At 35.1% G+C, this 22,774-nt stretch overlaps 1 protein-coding gene across 1 annotated transcript in view; it reads left to right on the top strand.

Annotated features, from left to right (window-relative positions):
* The first annotated feature begins 1,876 nt into the window (after nucleotides 1-1,876).
* The window catches only part of LOC131946098 (leucine zipper protein 1), a 74,428-nt gene continuing 53,530 nt past the window's right edge, over nucleotides 1,877-22,774 (top strand). Inside the window, exons 1-5 of the mRNA XM_059306739.1 lie at nucleotides 1,877-2,012; nucleotides 2,253-2,384; nucleotides 2,508-3,153; nucleotides 3,378-3,482; nucleotides 3,728-3,782. Of these exons, the coding sequence (XP_059162722.1) occupies nucleotides 1,877-2,012; nucleotides 2,253-2,384; nucleotides 2,508-3,115 (876 nt within the window). The 3' untranslated portion in view covers nucleotides 3,116-3,153; nucleotides 3,378-3,482; nucleotides 3,728-3,782. The remainder of the gene's footprint in view (nucleotides 2,013-2,252; nucleotides 2,385-2,507; nucleotides 3,154-3,377; nucleotides 3,483-3,727; nucleotides 3,783-22,774) is intronic.

Genomic DNA, 22,774 nt, shown 5'->3' with positions numbered 1-22,774 from the left:
AAATAGTACTCAAGTGATAGACTTTTGAAAATTTCAAAGTAGAAAAAGTACAAATTCCGGTTATCGGAAATTGCTCAAAAGTTGAAACATATTTACGATTTTGATAAAATACTTATATATAAAATTTCATCAACCTAGCTGTAACGGTTCTCAAGTTATCGCGTTTATACACAGACAGACAGACAGACAGACAGACAGACAGACAGACAGACAGACAGACAGACAGACAGACAGACAGACAGACAGACAGACAGACAGACAGACAGACAGACAGACAGACAGACAGACAGACAGACAGACAGACAGACAGACAGACAGACAGACAGACAGACAGACAGACAGACAGACAGACAGACAGACAGACAGACAGACAGACAGACAGACAGACAGACAGACAGACAGACAGACAGACAGACAGACAGACAGACAGACAGACAGACAGACAGACAGACAGACAGACAGACAGACAGACAGACAGACAGACAGACAGACAGACAGACAGACAGACAGACAGACAGACAGACAGACAGACAGACAGACAGACAGACAGACAGACAGACAGACAGACAGACAGACAGACAGACAGACAGACAGACAGACAGACAGACAGACAGACAGACAGACAGACAGACAGACAGACAGACAGACAGACAGACAGACAGACAGACAGACAGACAGACAGACAGACAGACAGACAGACAGACAGACAGACAGACAGACAGACAGACAGACAGACAGACAGACAGACAGACAGACAGACAGACAGACAGACAGACAGACAGACAGACAGACAGACAGACAGACAGACAGACAGACAGACAGACAGACAGACAGACAGACAGACAGACAGACAGACAGACAGACAGACAGACAGACAGACAGACAGACAGACAGACAGACAGACAGACAGACAGACAGACAGACAGACAGACAGACAGACAGACAGACAGACAGACAGACAGACAGACAGACAGACAGACAGACAGACAGACAGACAGACAGACAGACAGACAGACAGACAGACAGACAGACAGACAGACAGACAGACAGACAGACAGACAGACAGACAGACAGACAGACAGACAGACAGACAGACAGACAGACAGACAGACAGACAGACAGACAGACAGACAGACAGACAGACAGACAGACAGACAGACAGACAGACAGACAGACAGACAGACGGACGGACAAGATTGCAAAATTATGTTTTTCCGTATCAGTGAGGTGTAAAACGTCGAGATTTGTAAAAATCTGGATTTTTTTTTTTTTGCACGATTACAAGACTTTCTCTATAGGCCTACTTCGTATATACGAGAAAGTGAAAAGTCATTATAAATCTAAGTAAAGTAAAGTTTCCCTTTCAAACCAGGCGGTCTATGGGGCAAGTGAAGTACAGTTCCATGTTTCTGTGACCTCGTCATATGTAACGTGAGTTAGGTACCCATCAGATTTGAGTGGACTCAGGGACGGTCTACTGACTTAAACACGGATTCGAACTCGAGACTTACGGGTTAGCAGTCCAGCTCTCTACCACTAGACCACTCAGTCCCTAATACGTACGTTTAAATTTGTGCATTCTATTTTTGTTTTATTCAGATGCGTCCTAGAGTGCAAGTCAAATATGTTACAGAACACATGAAGTATTTAGAAGAAAAGATACACGTCATTAAACCTGTGGTTGAAGCTTTGCAAGCTGTAAGTGGTTATTGTCTCTCCCTGCTTTCATCATTGTATTTGTGCTTTTTATATTGAGTTTGTTGATGATAAAGATTTAGTATAGTATTTATAAAGTACAAAAAAAATATTTAAAATAAAACCCAATGTTCTCAAATATGATTCTGATACTCATTTTAACAATAGAACTTAATGCTTAATGTGTCAAGCTGCAGAAAAAAGTAAGACTTGGTTAGAAGGTAAAAGTGACAATAAATCTTTGACATACTGTGATCTAAGCCAAGAACTTGAGTCAGCTACCTTGGCCTTGTTGGATGTATCGTCGCTTATCTTAAGTAAGTATTTTAAATTTAAGTGTAGTTTATTTTGATTATATTCTGGAGTATCAGTTAAATAGCAATAATGTAATAAAAATAATACTTTCAAATTAAATAATTTTAAAAGAATATATTATGCATACAAATTTAACACAAAAAAAAACAATTTAATTAAGAAAGATTCAACATTGAGTAAAACTACAAGTGGATTATTATTATTTATATTTAAAATAATTTCTGTTCACTAAAATTTACCAGGCGAAAATAACGACAGTGTAGAAGATGGAAAATCATTTTCATCTACGTCTACATCACAAAAAACAGCAACAGCAAAATATGGCCGTAGGCAGTCAACAGATCAAATCCTTAACGAAACTTATAAACCATCAGGTATCTATACACACATATTTTTACACAAAAAATATAGTAAAATTAATATTTTTACGGTGAATGATTCATATATATTTTCTTAAAGGAAGTGTAGTATATTATAATAATTTTATATTGCCATAGAAATATTGAGTCAACTTGAGCAGATAGAGACATCCATATCTTCTCTACAAGACGTCAGTCGACTTGAGCAGATAGAGACAGCCATATCTTCTCTACAAGACGTCAGTCGACTTGAGCAGATAGAGACAGCTATATCTTCTCTACAAGACGTCAGTCGACTTGAGCAGATAGAGACAGCCATATCTTCTCTACAAGACGTCAGTCGACTTAAGCAGATAGAGACAGCCATATCTTCTCTACAAGACGCCAATGACAAGTCTACAGATGACATATCAGAAATAAAACAATGGAGAGACAACTTTGTAACAAAACAGAGTGACAAGACGGTAAACGTTGAACAACTAACTAAAAAACAAAAGCAGAATTTTAAAAATGTTCGAAAACAAATAAGTGAACAAGATAACAAAGTAAAAGAGCTGAACAAAGAAATTGAAAGTTTAAAAGAAAAAGAATCCAAGTCAAACAAAACACTAGAGAAACTGTCTCTAGATATGAAAGAATATGAAAACAACTTACTTAAAATACATAAAGATATGCAATGTCACACAGATAAAACAGAAAGTATAGCACAAGAAATTAAAAACATTCAGATCAGATTTTATCTTTAGAAAAAGACAATAATAAAATCTTAGTCGATACATCAAAGGTAAATATTCAAATTTATAAATAATTGGGTACACAATTATACACCTACTTCCCAGTTTACAACTCCATATATTAGAACCAAATTGTAACATCTAATTATAAGTCGGTTGATTAAATTTTTCACCAGTAATACTTTTGATTTTTTAAACTAATTTTAAGGCACACGTTAATATCAGCAATTTTATTCTGCAATAGAAATAGTCAAATTTGTAATAATCTATTTAGCACAATGTAATGTACAACCTCCTTCAACAAAGATTGATGCCTATTGACAAACTGATTCAAATCTTTAACCAGAACTTGGAAAGTAGGGAAGAAAGAATAAAGAAGGTATGTTTGTAATAAAATTATTACAAAACAAATCGCAATGCACTAAGTACAAACAATATGTTATAAGTCCAATAAATACCCTCTGTTTTCGATAATTAATTTATGTTTATAAAACAGCTTTAAATTTAAATTCTTTTGTATTCTTACACGATGCCATTTCCAATTATTTTCGATGGAACTATTGTATGTTAAACGTAACTATGTGAATATTTCATTTATATAATTTATACTTTGTATTTATTTAGATTGAGAATATTGAGAATACTATTTCAAAGTTGTCCAAAGAAGTTCATCTGATCGGTAAATGCGCTTTAACAATTACGTGATTTTCGTTAGCCAGACAGACCATAACGTGATGTTCGTTAGCCAGACAGACCATAACGTGATGTTCGTTAACCAGAACATAACTTGATGTTCGTTAGCCAGACAGACCATAACGTGATGCTCGTTAGCCAGACAGACCATAACGTGATGTTCGTTAGCCAGACAGACCATAACCTGATGTTCGTTAGCCAGACAGATCATAACGTGATGTTCGTTAGCCAGACAGACCATAACGTGATGTTCGTTAGCCAGACAGACCATAACGTGATGTTCGTTAGCCAGACAGACCATAACGTGATGTTCGTTAGCCAGACAGACCATAACGTGATGTTCGTTAGCCAGACAGACCATAACGTGATGTTCGTTAGCCAGACCATAACGTGATGTTCGTTAGCCAGACAATAACGTAATGTTCGTTAGACAGTCAGACCATAACCTGATGTTCGTTAGCCAGACAGACCATAACGCGATGTTCGTTAGCCAGACCATAACGTGATGTTCGTTAGCCAGACAGACCATAACGTGATGTTCGTTAGCCAGACAGACCATAACTTGATAAAGAATGGAACATTTCACTCACCCATAATGCCAGTCTCTAGACCCGTGGGTTTCCGTCAGGTGTTTGTTTCCTCACCTGGTACATTTCATTTAACCACCTGGTACATTACACCACCTGGTACATTACACTACCTGGTACATTACACCACCTGGTACATTACACCACCTGGTACATTACACCACCTGGTACATTACACCACCTGGTACATTACACCACCTGGTACATTACACCACCTGGTACATTACACCACCTGGTACATTACACCACCTGGTACATTACACCACCTGGTACATTACACCACCTGGTACATTACACAACCTGGTACATTACACCACCTGGTACATTACACCACCTGGTACATTACACCACCTGGTATGTCGGGGGTCGACCTACAGCGGTCTTCCCTAGTACAGTAATACATTTACAGAGCTGCAGTTTAAAATTAACTAATTAATTTATTTATTAGTTCCAATTAACGTCACATCATCCCTTCATTGTTTTTACAATTAAAACTGCGTCGCATTATATCCAGGATTTAAATCGAAAACAAAATTATAACTATTTAACAAAACAAATATTACATTTTTACATCTCAGTATCTAATTAATTTAAATTAACGCGAAATAAACAATAGTAAAGTTTGATGGTGCGTATCTTGTTATTCGTTTTATCTAAGTCTGTTTTGTAAAACAGAATAACTATAGTTCAGGTGATTTTTGGTTTTCATTAATTAGCCTTCTATAATTAAGCTACAATGTGAACACATACGGAACATAATCCACTTGTTTTACTTTTGGCAACATTTTACATGACCTGCTATACTTGTTTAAAATTAATAGTTTTAAATCGTCAGATGATAAACTAAGAACACTACAACTTAGGGCGGTACTAAAGTAATTGTTGAAATTAATAGTCTTAGAGAAAAGTATGTAACAACTTTAAAGGTAAATGAAAATGTAGCCCACATTGTATGAATTAAACAGTCAGAGCAGGTATGAAATTAAACATGTAAATCATACATGTTTTCCAATCAACAGCATCACGTGTATCTAACAGATATGCTTGTCATGTGGAGCTTGCTGATTACACACCTGTCTGTGATGGATCAACTATTTCAACATTTAGGGAAGTACGTGAATATAACGGTCAACATTTTAATCAAAGAACAGGAACATTTGTATGACCACATGATGGTTTATATCTTGTCTGTGTCAGTCTACATGAATGGGGAGATAAACATATTGTAGTTGGTGTGATGGCTGGAGGCAAGTGCTGTACGGCTATAGAAGTGAAATGTGCCGACACTAGCGCTGCTAGGTCAGTGGTTGTTGACATGAAGAAAGGTCAAGAACTTTACTTTAAAGTGACTCTCGCAGGGCTAGGCGCAGCTTTATCCTGCTACAGTAGTTTTACTATCGTTAGTTTATAGAAATATAACATAAAACATGGTGGATAGTAAATTCGCAAAAAAATTAAAATGTTTAACCACCATGTTAAACACGCTAATAACTAACTATGTGTGCAGACTACATGTTTTAAAAGAAACTTTAATGGTTTATATGTTATTTAATTTGTTAAGTCATAATTAAACAGTTCCATCTAATTCAACGTCATCACCATCTTCCTGGTATGTAAGCGCTAGGTGTATGGTCAAAATCTTTTGTTAAATTTGCATACCTACATTTTATGTGTTAAAGATGAACGTATTTTTCTAATTGAAAATGTAATTAAGATCTAGAACTTTGACACAAATAAAATGAACTTTAAAAAAAAACGAATGCCTGAATATGTTTTCTATACAAAATGAATATTTACTCTATGTATTTAAAATACTAATCCTAATAATGTATTTGTAACTGAAAAAAAAGATGTTTTATTATACTGCAAATAACTGTTATTTTGATCATCGAATTCATTCAATTAAAAAACTCTAGATTACATTTTTTCTGTATTAAAAAACCACTATTTTCATATATTCAGTATTATTGAATTAGTAAATTAACACTCAACACATAACTATCTCTCTTTCATTCTCTCTCTCCCCTCTCTCTCTCTCTCTCTCTCTCTCTCTCTCTCTATATATATATATATATATATATATATATATATATGCATGCATGTATAAATATGTATCTTAAAATTGTGTTATATATATTTTTGTTAGCTTACAGTTACAGTCCAACTCCCCTCTTCTTCCTGTATAATCAATATGTGATAGGGTAGGGTTAGTTCGGCAGATTTCACTTGAATATTCTTATATGTCAATACACATATAACAGGTTATGAATACATGTAGCCCGTGATGTGATACAAAGTATTTATTTTCTATATAAATTCCGTTTATGCCTGGAAGAAACCCTTTTTATGAAAAGTAAGTCACCCGCGACTCCCACAGAATTAAAAAGTCAATATTAGTAAGGGAATTAATAAGCACTAAAATAAGATTTTTAATTAGACTTTAAATATGAATTATTCTTGATAACTTTTTTTTAATACCATGAATGAAATTGCATGCTAATGTCTAGCCTTAACGTTTGCCGTTGAGTTGTTGTTAATGCCAACCTCACGTCATTATCAGTATTTAATTTCTTTCTTTGTTTTGTTTTTAATTGGAGAAGTTTTGAAAGTCAATTCTCACGAATATATGTCGGTTTAGATTAAAAAGGAACTAAAACTCGAAAGACAATCAACTTAACGTTTTCGTATAAATTGTGCATTCTATACCAAAGTTGTGTTTAACACGGTAAGTTAAGAGTCATTCCACAAATCTAAGATTTAATCTTTTAATTTATGAAGAATGCTGGCAACATTATGGGATGCAGAGAGTGGGTAACGACTCAATGCAGATTCTTCTTTTTTTTTTAGCTCAGGGGAAAATAATGTTGCAGTTCGTTTTCATGAAATTAAAAAAGCCCAGAATCCTCTTTCAATTTTTTTTATTTATTTCACATTAAGATTCATCTACCACACTGCAGAGTTTCTCAACCATGGCAATATTTCCAAGGTTTATTTTTCTTGCCAATTTCGCAGCTTTGATAAAAATGACCCGCGATTATCATGAAAAGAGATAATATTCGTTCGTTTTTCCTGAAACTTCAAGTTAAGCTTATGTTGATGTTAGAATATATCTGCTAGGAATGAAACTCTTCAAACACTCTTTGTCCTTAAAGTATATCAAAAGGTCCTCTTTCCCTTGCACTTCCAGAACAACCTGATTTCATCTTTCAATTAAAAAAAGGACTGATTTCATACACGTTTCATAATTTCAAGGGCATAACTCGTATCTTTTCCTCCAAATATTTCACATGTTCTCCAACAAGTTTTATCTTAATTCTATGAGGCATTTAAACAAAACAAAATGAGGTTCGTGGATTTTAAAACGTGCCTTTTAATATATTCTACATAATGCCTACTATTTAAAAACTAGTCTGACACGTGTTCATATTTTATAAATGTACACATTTAAACTAATATAAGTTAAGCAACTTTCATCCGCAACTGTTATATTATTGGCTATTCGACGCATGTACAATGGTGCTGGGTAATCTGAGTGTAAATGTATATGTCAGGATCAGAGAATAGTCAAGTTGTCTTTGTTACCTGCTACATCCTTCTCTGTATAGGCCTACCTACATTATTAACAATCAAAATATTACTCTTATGTATTTTTACTCCAACCATCAGAAACAAAATGTCTTCAACATTTCTAACAAAGTTAATACAGTTATAATGAACGACATCGTTTTTTATTAACGGAAGTTATAATAATGTAATGATGTATGGGTGTATGGATCGAATATTCTTTATAGAGTTACATACTTGATTATGACCAGGGGGGGGGGAACTACAGTGCCGCCAGACCCCTCAATGCGAGGGGGGGGGGCGGTGGGTGCAGGCAGTTTAGGGGCCCACAGCCGATCATAATCAGTTTTTATAGTTAAGAAAAAATAATATTCTTACATTTTTGACTTCATGGTTGTTTTGTAAAAAGAATACTGTAGCTGCGGTTGGATTACCTTTCTTCTATAGACACCATCCCGAGTCCTCTTTCTCCTACAATCAAACACACGCTGTTGTCGGCAAAATTCTTTTGAAAGTAAATCAAAGTCTATCGCGCGAGAGGCCGCTAGATATTGAAACAACTTTTGTTTCTTTATAGCATTGATTAGGGGCCCACAATGCATTGTGATTTTATAATGTACAACATTTGTTAATTGTATTGGTAGATCTACTGTTCTGTACTATTTCGGTTTTATTTACGTTTATTTCTTTTCGTTTTACAAACAAATACGATAGTTAACGTCTTGAGTTTTTCACAATAGCCTTTAGGAAAAGTAGTTGAGACCATCCCAACTTCGATAACATTTGGAAAAGTTTTGAGTATTCATAGACCTAACATTTGTTTAAAATGTGTAGTTGAGCGCCCCGAGATCCCCAGTGACTATCTAAGCACCAGGGGTCCGCTTATTGGGTGTCCTGCACAGAGGGATAGGTGTACTACTTGAATCATCAGTCTCGCTGCATTAGGGGCCTCCGCCGGGGGTCGTGTCCCAAGAGCCTCTGGTACCAAGGATGTCGTCGATGGGTGTTTCTTTTACAATCAGCGTAACAATCAGCGTAAACCTTGATATTGGATTTGTAAAAAAAAAATCTATTACAGTAGTGATGCTCTACAGTAGCTGACACACGATGTTACATAAAAGAAAAAAACATATGCATGAGTTGTAGTGTGAAAGATAGGCAAACGTTCAGACCGCTTCAATGCCTTATAACCCTTTTTTAAATAGTCAAATATGTGTGCTCTTAAGCCCATTTTAACAGGTTTGCACTAAACAAACTAGAAAGCAATTACTTCTCTTAATTATTTTTTGTTTAAAATACATAAAAAAGAACAACATAGTATAAAAAATGAAATGTATTTAAATCTAATAATATAAATTACACAAAAAAACATAAAAATAAACATAACGTGAGAAACTATTACACATACAAAGCTTTTATGCATCATATACTTTTGACCGACTTGCTTATAGGAAGCATTATAGCAGACATATATTGAAACAGAGATTATTTTCAAAACAGAATAAGAGCACACACACACAATAATTTTTAATTTCTTTTCAAAACTCAAACAAGCCCGAAATAAGTATTATTTGCTCGTATTTTTGTATTTTCTTATATATCTATATCCATTTTTTTGCGGGGTGGTCCATTTTTTCTAGTCCCGCCACTGATTATGACACAAATTATGTATTGTTTACGTACGTTAATTTTACCTCAGTACTTTAGTTGTGTCCGTTTAATGACAGTAATTTATTAGTTCGGTGTGTCCGGACATCTGTGACTCAGAGCGAAACTGAAACAACTTAACGGGAAACCCCGATATTACCTGTTTTTACACATAACACATTTGATCAGAAAATATACGTTATATTTATATTACTTCATTGAAAGTAACATATTACTCACAGTTTTATGTATAATTTAAATTGTAAGTACGATTTGAAATGTAATGTGTAACTAAGAAACATTTCTATGAGCTACATATTATGTTATTCATACAAATCTTGAAAACGTTATGTCAAATTATATATCACTGACCTACCAGAAAACTAAAATGTAGACACTAACCTACCTGTATGTCACTTACATACCAAACCACAACATGTATGTCACTTACACACCAAATGAAAACATTACTAGCACACTAACACTAAAAATGTAGGTCACTGACACCAACACAGAACAGCTGTATCAATAACCCTACAGCACAAACAGCCGAGAGACAAGCACAGTAACACACCCCAAGTGGGAGTTTGTATTTATATTTCCATATTCTTCTTGACGGTGTGTTTGATAAAATGTTTTAGCAACTTTCACTCCATTATGTGTAATTCTGTAGATTTATGAAGAAAACCACAGGTAACTATAAAAAAAATCATAAAACGACAACGACGTAACGGTCCTCGCAGTAATTAAAATTATTTATGTCGTTTTTATATATTTTACTCTGTTTACAAAAAAATGTCTATAAGAGAGAATCGTATTCGTGATATAAAGCAATATTTAAAAGAAAAAACATAAGTGTAGTTCAATACTTAATAATTTAAAAAAAATGTGCTTGGTATTAGGCATATAGGCCTATTCTAATTACAACTCAACTTGCTTTAATCAGCTTTATTTCTCTTTAATTAGAACATTTTCTAAGTTTGTGCTAATAATTCTACACATATTTCAGTGAACAATCTCGACAAGAGAAAGACTAAAAAGTGAGATCTATATTTACTAAGATGCGATCTAGAATTCAGGTCAAACATGTTACAGAACACATGAAATATTTGGAAGAACAGATACAAGCAATTGAACCTGCCCGTAAAGCTATGAAAATTGTAAGATATTTTTTACAGCTAACCAAAAACAAAAAGTTTCTTAATAAAGCTAGCACAGTTTACTAAATACAACTATGTTGTGTTGATAAATTGACACACATTATATGACTATCATCAAATTTTTTATCAGGCAATAGAAAAAAGTAAGACTTGGATAGAAGATAAAAATGACAAGCCGTCTGTCACATACATGGAGTTGTACCAGGAACTTGAATCAGCGACTATGGCCTTGTTAGATGCAACGTCACAAATAATAGGTAAATATTTTAACAATTTTATTAGATAGAATATTTTTTAAATATATTTATTTCTTCATGACATATGGTAAAATACAAGAAAAATATGATTTGTTGTAACCACTGTTGTAGTTAAATGTAAATATATTCGAAGATTTTTTTTTTTAAATGAAAATTTACAATATCTTTTGTACCATCAAAATATTAATGAAAAATAAACCATTACTTAAAATAATAATAAAACACAAAATGATATATTTGGTTTTTATAACAACAGATGAGAATCAAGAAGATGTAGATGTTAATAAAGGAACGCCATCTTTTTCTAAGCCGACACCACAAATTACAGCAACAGAAGAACTCGACCATAGTGAATCAACACATCAAGTTACTAAACATGTTCTACAAATATCGGGTATACATTATTTTTAAACTAAAACAACTATAGTAAAACTTAAAATGTAAAGGTTTGTACTTTAAATTTTTTAATCTTTTAAAGAAAGAGTATTTATTAACTATAAATTTGCCAGTAACTTAATTTCATTCTGGTATAGAAATATTGAGTCGACTTGAGCAGATAGAGACAGCCATATATTCTCTACAAGACGTCAGTCGACTTGAGCAGATAGAGACAGCCATATCTTCTCTACAAGACGTCAGTCGACTTGAGCAGATAGAGACAGCCATATCTTCTCTACAAGACGTCAGTCGACTTGAGCAGATAGAGACAGCCATATCTTCTCTACAAGACGTCAGTCGACTTGAGCAGATAGAGACAGCCATATCTTCTCTACAAGACGTCAGTCGACTTGAGCAGATAGAGACAGCCATATCTTCTCTACAAGACGCCAATGACAAGTCTACAGATGACATATCAGAAATAAAACAATGGAGAGACAACTTTGTAACAGAACAGATTGACATGGGGGTAAACTTTGAACAATTGACTAAAAAACAAAAGCAGAATTTTAAAAACCTCAGAAAACAAATAAGTGAACAAGATAACATGGTAAAGGAGCTGAACAAAGAAATTAAAAGTTTAAAAGAAAAAGAAACAAAGTCAAACAAAACACTAGAGAAACTGTCTCTAGATATAAAAGAATGTGAGAACAATTTACTCAACATAAATAAGGATATGCGAGATCACACAGATAAAACAGACAGTATAACACAAGAAATTAAAAAACTTTCTGATCAAATGGCTGCCTTACACGAAGAGAGTTCTAAAAACATGCTGAATACATCAACTCAATTAGAAAAGGTAAAATTGCTAATTATTTGTGTACACAATTTTACACATGCTGGCCCGATAAATTATTTCACATTTAATAACCTGGTTAAATCAAAACACAACATAGTAGCTTTATCGCCAGTTATACTTTAATATTATTACAAGATTTAAAACACATGTGTATGTTAGTTTTAATGTGCAGTAAAAATAATCAAAATTTTAATGCATTAATTGAATAATCTGCTCTTTAGCACAGTGTGATATACACAGTACTACAACAGAGATTGATGCCCATTGACACACTGATTAAAATCTTTAACCAGAACTTAAAAACTCGGGAAGAAAGAAAAACGAGGGTATATGAATATGTGATTTTATTAAAAATTAAATTGCGTCGTTGATAAATCCGGTATTAAACATTAAAACTCTGTTAATAAACCAGTTAATAATATATCTTTTCGTAAATTAAGCGATACATTTATAATTTTAAAAAAAAACAAGCTTTGAATTATTTCTATTCTTACAAGTTGCCGTACCAAAGTTATTGTCATTGTAGCAATTGTATGTTTTACGTAACTATGTGACTTCTTCATTCATTTTTTATAAAATATCTATTTTAGGTGGAACATATTGAAGATGATCTTGCCAAATTGTCCAAAGATTTGAATCTAATAGGTAAGTTTTTAAAACAAATCATACAACCAGACAGACCAGATTGTGATGTTCGTTGGCCAGACCATAATGTGCTGTTTGTTAGCTAGACCATAACGTTATGTTTGTTAGCCAGACAGACCATAACGTAATGTTCGTTAGCCAGACAGACCTTAACGTGCTGTTCGTTAGCCAGACAGACCATAACGTGATGTTCGTTAGCCAGACAAACCATAACGTGATGTTCGTTAGCCAGACCATAATGTGATGTTTGTTAGCTAGACCATAACGTTATGTTTGTTAGCCAGACAGACCATACCGTGATGTTCGTTAGCCAGACAGACCATAACGTGATGTTCGTTAGCCAGAGAGACCATAACGTGATGTTTGTTAGCTAGACCATAACGTTATGTTTGTTAGCCAGACAGACCATAACGTGATGTTTGTTAGCCAGCCAGACCATAACGTGATGTTCGTTAGCCAGACAGACCATAACGTGATGTTGGTTAGCCAGACCATAACGTGATGTTCGTTAGCCAGACAGACCAGAACGTGATGTTCGTTAGCCAGACAGACCATAACGTGATGTTCGTTAGCCAGCCAGACCATAACGTGATGTTCGTTAGCCAGACAGACCATAACGTGATGTTCGTTAGCCAGACAGACCATAACGCGATGTTCGTTAGCCAGACAAACCATAACGTGATGTTCGTTAGCCAGACAGACCATAACGTGATGTTCGTTAGCCAGACAAACCATAACGTGATGTTCGTTTGTTAGACCATAACGTGATCTTCGTTAGCCAGACAAACCATAACGTGGTGTTCGTTTGCCAGACAGACCATAACGTGATCTTCGTTAGCGAGACAGACCATAACGTGATGTTCGATAACCAGACAGACCCTAACGTAATGTTCGTTAGCCAGACAGATCATAACGTGATGTTCGTTAGCCAGACAGACCATAACATGATATTCGTTAGCCAGCCAGACCATAACGTGATGTTCGTTAGCCAGACAGACCATAACGTGATGTTGGTTAGCCAGACCATAACGTGATGTTCGTTAGCCAGCCAGACCATGACGTGATGTTCGTTAGCCAGCCAGACCATAACGTGATGTTCGTTAGCCAGACAGACCATAACGTGATGTTCGTTAGCCAGACAGACCATAACGTGATGTTCGTTAGCCAGCCAGACCATAACGTGATGTTCGTTAGCCAGACAGACCATAACGTAATGTTCGTTAGCCAGACAGACCATAACGTGATGTTCGTTAGCCAGACAGACCATAATGTGATAAAGAATGGAACATTTCACTCACCCATAGTGCCAGTCTCTAGACCCGTGGGTTTCCGTCAGGTGTTTGTTTGCTCACCTGGTACATTACACCACCTGGTATGTCGGGGGTCGACCTACAGCGGTCTACCCAGTACAGTAAGAAATTTAATATTTAATATCTAATATTAAGACGTAGTCTAAGGAGAGCCAGGGGTTAAATATGAAATAATAACTAGAAAACATTAATAATTGTTACATCCATTAGCACCTGAAATGAGCAATACAAAAGGTTAATTGTGCCAATCTCGTCATCAGTTTTATTACCTTTTCATAAGTTTAAGAGAATAACTTTAGTTCTAGTAAGTCTTGTTTTGATAGATAAACCTTATATACCTAAACTATAATGTGATCATATATTGACTGAATGCTTCTAACATAATCCATATAACATTTGTTGTACATTTAGTGTGGTATTACCTACTACACTCGTAGTTTCAATACGTAGGACACGATAAACTAACACCACTAAAACTGAGGACCGTACTTAAGTGGTGGTTTAGTGTTTTAATTTGTGGTCTTAGACAAAATTATGTAAATTTTAAGGATTATTATACACAATTTTTTTTTTGAAAAATAATTGTTTCATTTGTGTTTGTCATTTTTACTTACATTCTGAACAGCATACAAAACACATATAATGAGGTTATGTTTAGAGTTAATAACATAAACTAATGAAATGACAATTCACAAATATTATGAATCAAATATATATATATATATATTCCATATATATATATATATATATATATATATATATATATATATATATATATGGAATATATATATATATATATATATATATATATATATATATATATATATATATATATATATATATATATATATATATATATATATATATATATATATGGAATATATATATATATATATATCTATAATAATAGTTTCGCTGTCTGTGTATGTATCTATCTATCTGACAAGAACGCTCTGTCTGACAAGAACGCTCTAGAGAAAACATAAGAAAAAATTCAATCTGAGAAGAACGCTCTAGAGAAAACACAAGCAATTTAAAAACTCTCACAGTGAAACGAAAGACGAAGTATGACGTCGACACATTTAGCATGGAGTTGAAAATAATCTCAAGGCGGAAAGTGCACACAGTAATATAATGACGTCATTGATTATCGCGTAAACATTGAATACAAAGGAAATGTTGTCTAATCTAAATGGTTTGCGTGAAGAGTTTCTTGCATACAATTCTTCGGGTAGGGGCGAAGCCCCACCCCACGCGTAAGAACGTCTGAGCCCCCCCCCCCCCCTCCCCAACTCAAAAGAAATTTCTTCATCGATACTCTATAATAAAATTACCGCCTAATTAATGTGTCTAATCTAAAAAGTGGTTTTCTTGCAATTTCTTTAATGCAATTCTTCGGGTAGTGGCTAAGCGCGACACCAGTGTTTCTTTCAGACTTTTTCCTCCCCGGAGAGGGGTGGGGGTACTTGGAATTTTCGGGGGCGGGTGTAGAATTTTTGGGGAGGGGCGGACACTGGAAAAAGTATATAATTATATTTCGTTGAATGGAACGGTAGACATGTTTTTTTTAGAGGGGGTGGGTGGGGGGTGGGGGGGTGTGTGTGGGGGGGGGGAGTGGGGGGTGGTTTTAATTTAGACTTTTTCCTCCCCGGAGAGGGGTGGGGGTACTTGAAATTTTCGGGGGCGGGTGTGTTTTGGGGGGGTGGGGGGGTGGGTTGGTTTTAGTTTAGAGAAAAGAGACAGCACTATCAACTAGCGCCCGGTGTATCCTTCCTCAACGGGCCATTTTTCTCGTATATATATATATATATATATATATATATATATATATATATATATATATATATATATATATATATATTCCAATATAGTCGATTAATAAGTAGCTGTTGCTTCTAGTCTGTTTTCGTCTTCTGTTCTTTGTCTAGTCGTGTTAATTAAGTTAATTATGATTGCTTTATTTGTTGTGGCTGTTTGATTGCTGGTTTTTAATATGTTCGCAAGAGTTTGATTTGCTTTCTGTACTTGTATACTATCTTAATACAAAACACGTCTACAGCTATATAATTACTATCAGTGAAGTAGCATGGGGCCTGTCTACCTTAGTGTAGGCTACCCATGGGTCTAGTTGATGTAGAGGGGCAGCGGGTGGGGTAGTCCGCTGCCGACAGTAGGGAAGCACAAAAAGCGGTAAAAGTCTATTTTAAGCTGAAGTTTTTAATAACCTGAAGTTTTGAATTATAAACGGTCAAGTTAAGAAATTAAATAGATACATGTCTTTATTCAACTGCTTTCTGCATAGTTTGGGTAAATGTGAAGTACACTCTTAAGAACCAGAGACCTGAAAAGATCGTTTACCATCATTTTTTCAAGATAGTAGGCAGAATTAGCAATTTTCTCGACTAAAATCGGAAGGATTTACCCTAGACTGGTATGTAGATGACTCTTGTAACATTTAGAAAAGAAACCAAGCGTATTGTGTAACGATAAAATAAGAAAAAAGTGGTAGGGGTGCGTCGCTTTTTGCCAAGATAAATAGGGATGATTTATATCGGAACAGTGTGTAGATCAATCATTATAACTCTTTGAATAAAATCCAATTGTATTACCGCGTAATATATGATTTGACTAGCCAGTGGGTACGTAGTGCTTAATCTGTAGGTGCTCAGAGTCACTAAAGTGGGTACTCAATGCTGAAGCTGGGTACTTAATAACTATGTTGTCAGTACTGGATGCCTGTATAATGCCATTGATGTGGGTACTCAACAGCACTGGAGTGGGCATATGTGTCAGCATTTAACGCTACTGTTTTGATCATGAGGAGTACTTCTATTGTGTTATTATTGTCATGGTCACTGTGAAGACCTATCTTTAGTGGAATCCAGGATAGTGGTCGACCACCTCACTTCCTGTTGTCGTATTTCGTTTTTTATATTCTTCTCATATTTTACAATGCTATTTCAAATCGAAATTTTTTATATTGTACCCAGCAGCATGATCACATTATTTCAGCATCGTTCTGTCCATATACCGAGGTCAATGAAACAGGTGAACTCTACCTCACCCGCCGCATGGACCGTAACGTTCGAAAGTGTACATTATATATAAAGGAGAAGCCTATATTAACATCCTTCCTTATTTAGAGCTTGAAGCAACGACAGCTACGCGAAACATCACTTTCCTGTGCACTTGCTTGGCACCCAAGTACAATTTTATGTCTTGTTGCTGATGTCGCAAAAACGTAACCCAAAGATAGCTTCTTCAATTATTCTAATATGTGAAATAAACTGTTAATACACATAAAATAGTGAATAATAAAACTATTAGCATTTTTGTAGCTTAAATTGACTATTCATTTAGTAATAATAATCATTATAAGTGGGCTGAATTCATGAAGACACAATTTTTGTCCGTGTGCTTGAGTCAACGGAGTGTGACGTCATAAAAAAGTTAGAAAACTAAAGTATAAAACTATTTATGCGAAAACTGACAATATTTCTGCTTGCGGATCAAATGTAGTTACGCTGAAGAAAGGCCAAGAACTATATTTTAAAGTTCAACAATCAGGATCAGGGTCTTTCCTGCAAAAAGGAAGCGGTTTCACTATTTTAAGAATTTAGCTGAAATAATTATTGTTGTATTGGTAAACCAAAAATAAAAAATAAATAAAAAATCAGTTGATCATTACCATAAGGGTTCATTCTCGCTATGAGCTTATTTTAAACTTCGTACACTGAAGAGGTAACGGCGTGGCTATGCGGTAGAGTAAAAGGCTGCTAACTCGAAAGTCTCAAGATAGAATCTGGATCCAGCAGGTTCAGCGTCCCTGATTTCGTTTAACTCGGGTGTCCACCTAACTCATTAACTAAAACTTCATATTCCGAGGTCAAGAAACACAAGAACTCTACTTTGTCTGCCTAGTGGATCGCTAGGTATGAAGAGGATTATTTACTTTATACACTGAAGATAACATGACTTTTTTCTAACTCTACCTAGCATTACTTTTACTGCATATAATATTAAGAATGTATATTTGTAATTTTATTAAGTCTTAAAAAAAAATATTTAAAAATGTGTAATAGATTGAGATAATTGTGAGGTCAAGGGAACTCACTCTTCTGTATTAGTATTATATTTATATTGTTATCTTGAGTGATGTCCCTTACATGTTATGTATATAAGTGTCTCGTCACTTCCGCCCTTTCTCTCTCCCCTCATGGTGTGAATAAACTACTGTTAACAACCAATGTGGCTTCTCGTCAGTGATTCCAATCTATCACATTGGCGACGAAGGATAAATAATCCACTAGAAAGAGCACCTACTTACGCAAAAAAGAGGTTTGCTAGAGCATATTAGCTAAGTATTTCTAGAATAATGGCGCTGTATGCCTAAATAAAAGAATTTGATTCGAATGATGAAATCATTCAGGATTATCTAGAGAGGTTAAGCTTTTACCTTGAAGCAAACGACGTGACGATAGAAGCCAAAAAGAGAGCTGTTTTGTTAACAGTCATAGGGCCTCAACAATTTAGGCTACTAAAGGACTTATGCGCACCAGCTAGTCTAACTACCAAGAGCTTTAACGAGCTGAGCAAATTGCTAACAGACCACCATGCGCCTACCCCATCAAAGTTTCTATGTAGAGCTAGATTTGACGGTAGGACTCGTCAACCAAACGAGCCAATATCAGAATATGTTGCTGCTTTACGTCATTTAAGTAGATTCTGTGAATTTGGAGAAACGCTGTCTGACAGACTATGTGAAAAGTTTGTGACAGGTGTAAACAGTCCTGATGTTCAAAGAAAGTTGCTGCTCGAATCAGATCTAACATTGGAAAAAGCAATACAACTCGCAACTTCATTCCAGCAGTCATCCGAGGCGGCGAGATCTCTAGCACCTTCAGAGATCCATGCAGTAAACAGCAGGTTAGTCAACAAACACCAACCCCATCAGAGCATTCCAACTTATGCTAAACAGCCTGCACGTTCAAATCCTAGATCTAAATCTAGTAATAATTATCAAAAATGTCATCGATGCAAAGGTCCCCATGCATCTCATCGGTGCAAGTTCAAGTCTGCAACTTGTTATAAGTGCAGTAAGCAAGGTCACATTGCCAAGGCCTGCTTTGCAAAGTCTTCGTCTGTTGCTAAATCTAGCCAGTCAAGACAGTACCGCAACCAAAGGCAGCACTATGTTAACTCTCACCAAGACTACCTAACTCAACCAATGAACCACTCTACCTGTGAAAATGCTCAAACTGATTCGCAGCCGGATTTCAACCTATTCTCTGTGAAATCAATAAGTCATGCTCCCATCAATGTACAAGTTAATATCAACGGTAAGAGCATCTCTAACAGTCATAACAAAGAAAGATTTTGACGCTGTCACAGGAGGATCAGTGCCTCTACAGACATGTCACAAGTGTCTAACAACATACACTGGTGACAATGTTCCGGTAATAGGAGAGTGTATGGTTCATGTAAGTTATAATGGTCAAAGTGTTAAACTTCCTCTTCTTGTGGTTGAAGGAAATGGACCACCATTACTAGGTAGGAACTGGTTAAGTGATCTTAAGTTAAATTGGGAGAGTATATGTTCATTGAAGAATGTAAGAGAATCTAGTCTTACTTCAATAGATAAAGTAATATCTGAAAATAAAAGTGTTTTTGGCAATTCAGGTTTACTAAATGATAGAACAGTGAAGATAAGCATTAAAGACACAAATCCAAGATACTGCAAAGCTAGAGTTCCACCTTATGCAATGAGGAATAAAATTGAAAATGAGCTAAGTAGATTGGAATCTAATGGCATCATAAAGAAGGTAGACTATTCCGATTGGGCAACGCCCATTGTGCCAGTGTTAAAGAAGGATGGTTCTATAAGAATTTGTGGAAATTATAAAACTACACTGAATAAGCAAATAGAGCTAAATAGGTACCCTATTCCTAACATTGAGGAAATTTCTTTGAATTTGGCAGGAGGAGACAAATTCACTGAATTAGACTTTAGTCATGCTTACACTCAACTAGAACTGCATCCAGATTCAAAAGTCTATACGACAATAAACACACATAAAGGACTCTACCAATATGAAAGACTATGTTTTGGCATATCATCTAGCCCTGGAATTTTCCAAGCTGTCATAGACAATATTTTTAAGGATATTCCAAATGTTTGTGTGTACTTTGACAATGTGTACATAACTGGTAAGAATGACACTGAACATCTTAAAACACTTGATAAAGTATTGAAAGTAGTTGGTGAAAAAGGTTTAAAGATAAACAAAGATAAATGTCAATTCATGCTGACAGAAATTAGTTTTCTTGGTTATATATTGAGCAAGCAAGGTATCAGACCTCAACCTGAGAAAACAAAAGCCATTAAAGAAACACCCAAACCTGAAAATACCCAACAACTAAGAGCTTTTTTGGGCTTGATAAATTACTATGCAAAGTTCATAGGGAATCTGTCTGGTAAACTATCACCACTGTACAAGCTGCTACAGAAAAATGCAACTTGGCACTGGGGTAAACAACAAGATACTGCTTTTAATACAGCAAAAGAAGCTTTGGCTGCTGACACCTTACTAACTCACTATGACCCAGGGAAAAGACTTATATTAACATGTGATGCTTCACCAGATGGTGTAGGAGCAGTCTTGTCCCACATGGATGAGAAGGGTGACAGACCCATTGCTTTTGCCAGTAGATCTTTGAACCAGGCTGAGAAAAATTATTCTCAGTTAGATAGGGAAGGCTTAGGCATCATTTTTGGTGTTAAGAAATTTCATAAGTTTCTGTTTGGTAGGAAGTTCACCATATTTACAGATCATAAACCATTGCTAGGTTTATTTGGAGAAAACAAAACCCTACCTGAGCATGCCTCACCAAGAATTCAAAGATGGGCTATCACACTAACTGCATACAATTATGAATTGAAATACAAACCTGGATCTGAGAATAGTGCAGATAGTCTTAGTAGATTACCTTTAAAAAACCAAAGCCTTAGCTATGTACCAGAAGATGTATTTGTTCTCTTCACTATCATGGATAACTCCAATCAAAATGTGAATGATATTAAAAGAGAAACACAAAAAGATGAGTGCTTAATAAAAGTATATGATTACTGTAAGAATGGTTGGCCTGAAGAGTCTGTGAATGATGACTTAAGGCCATATAGAATAAGAAAAATGGAATTAAGTCTAAAAGATGGAGAAGATCCAGTCCATTATCAGTCAGAGTTACCTAAACAAAGTATTTGTAACTTAATAAATGATTATGGTGATATGGCAATTTCAAATGTTTTAAAGAGAATACATTAGTAAGAAGGAATGTGATCATCAAACAACTTTGCTAACATCATTAGCACTTACAGAAACTAAAAGGGTAACATCAAAAGAAAAAAAGATTTTTGCCATTTAGTACACCCACTTCAAATACTGGATCACAGTTGCAAAGTGATATGGTCCAGGATAGTACTTTTAAACAGTATTTTTGGTTACCAGGAAAGCACTATCAGATTACCTGAGAAAATTGATCAATCAAAGAAATCCATGTCAGTTAAGGATCTGAATAACAGCATAATACTTTCAGATGCCAATTCAAAAATAGTTCCATTAAATCATGACAAAACATGCATTGAAAGAGAATTTGGTGTTAATGAGAATTTGTATCTAAGAAATTATGGGAGAAAGGAAAAATGGATACCAGGTCAAATTGTTCAATGTACAGGACCTGTGTCTTATAAAGTAAAACAAATGATGGACTTATTGTCCGTAGACATGCAGACCAGTTAAAAATAACTTGTGCAGATAATAAGTGTGAATCTGTCAATCCCACCAAATCTGAACAGTTCACACCAACTCAGTTTGTTCCACAACCAAGTTCTGTTGATATGAGTGAACCAAGTAGTCTGGAGTCAGAAAATGTAAATTCTGGAGTTAATGATTTAAATCCTAGACCTCCTGAGATAGAGAATCCAGATGGTCAGAATCTTGAGTCACCAAATCAAAAGCCACTGAGAAGGTCAAGCAGGACAATCAAAGTCCCAAATAAGTTAGACCTATGATTTTAAAGGTCAAAAGGACTTTGACATCATTGTTTTGTATCTTAATTATGTTGTAACATATTGTGCATTGTTTGTAAGGGTGTAATCTACCATAATGTTCATGTTGCAATATATTGGTGATTTTAAGATACTGTCAATTGTTCTATTGAGAGATGTGTTATTGTGTTCTAAGGGTAAAGGGATGTAATAGATTGAGATAATTGTGAGGTCAAGGGAACTCACTCTTCTGTATTAGTATTATATTTATATTGTTATCTTGAGTGATGTCCCTTACATGTTATGTATATAAGTGTCTCGTCACTTCCGCCCTTTCTCTCTCCCCTCATGGTGTGAATAAACTACTGTTAACAACCAATGTGGCTTCTCGTCAGTGATTCTAATCTATCACAAAATGGATGCAAAAAAAATAATTTGACAATCATATATTATACTCTATACTTGATAAATATAATTGTATTTTGCAAATTTAACATTTTTATTTGTATTGGAAATATATAATC

This window comes from Physella acuta, unplaced genomic scaffold, assembly GCF_028476545.2.
Source record: "Physella acuta isolate Inbredline_101_S28 unplaced genomic scaffold, ASM2847654v3 ptg000544l, whole genome shotgun sequence".
NCBI lineage: Eukaryota > Metazoa > Mollusca > Gastropoda > Physidae > Physella > Physella acuta.
The sequence above is the reverse complement of the archived record's forward strand: the minus strand, read 5'-3'. Positions and strand labels throughout refer to the sequence as shown.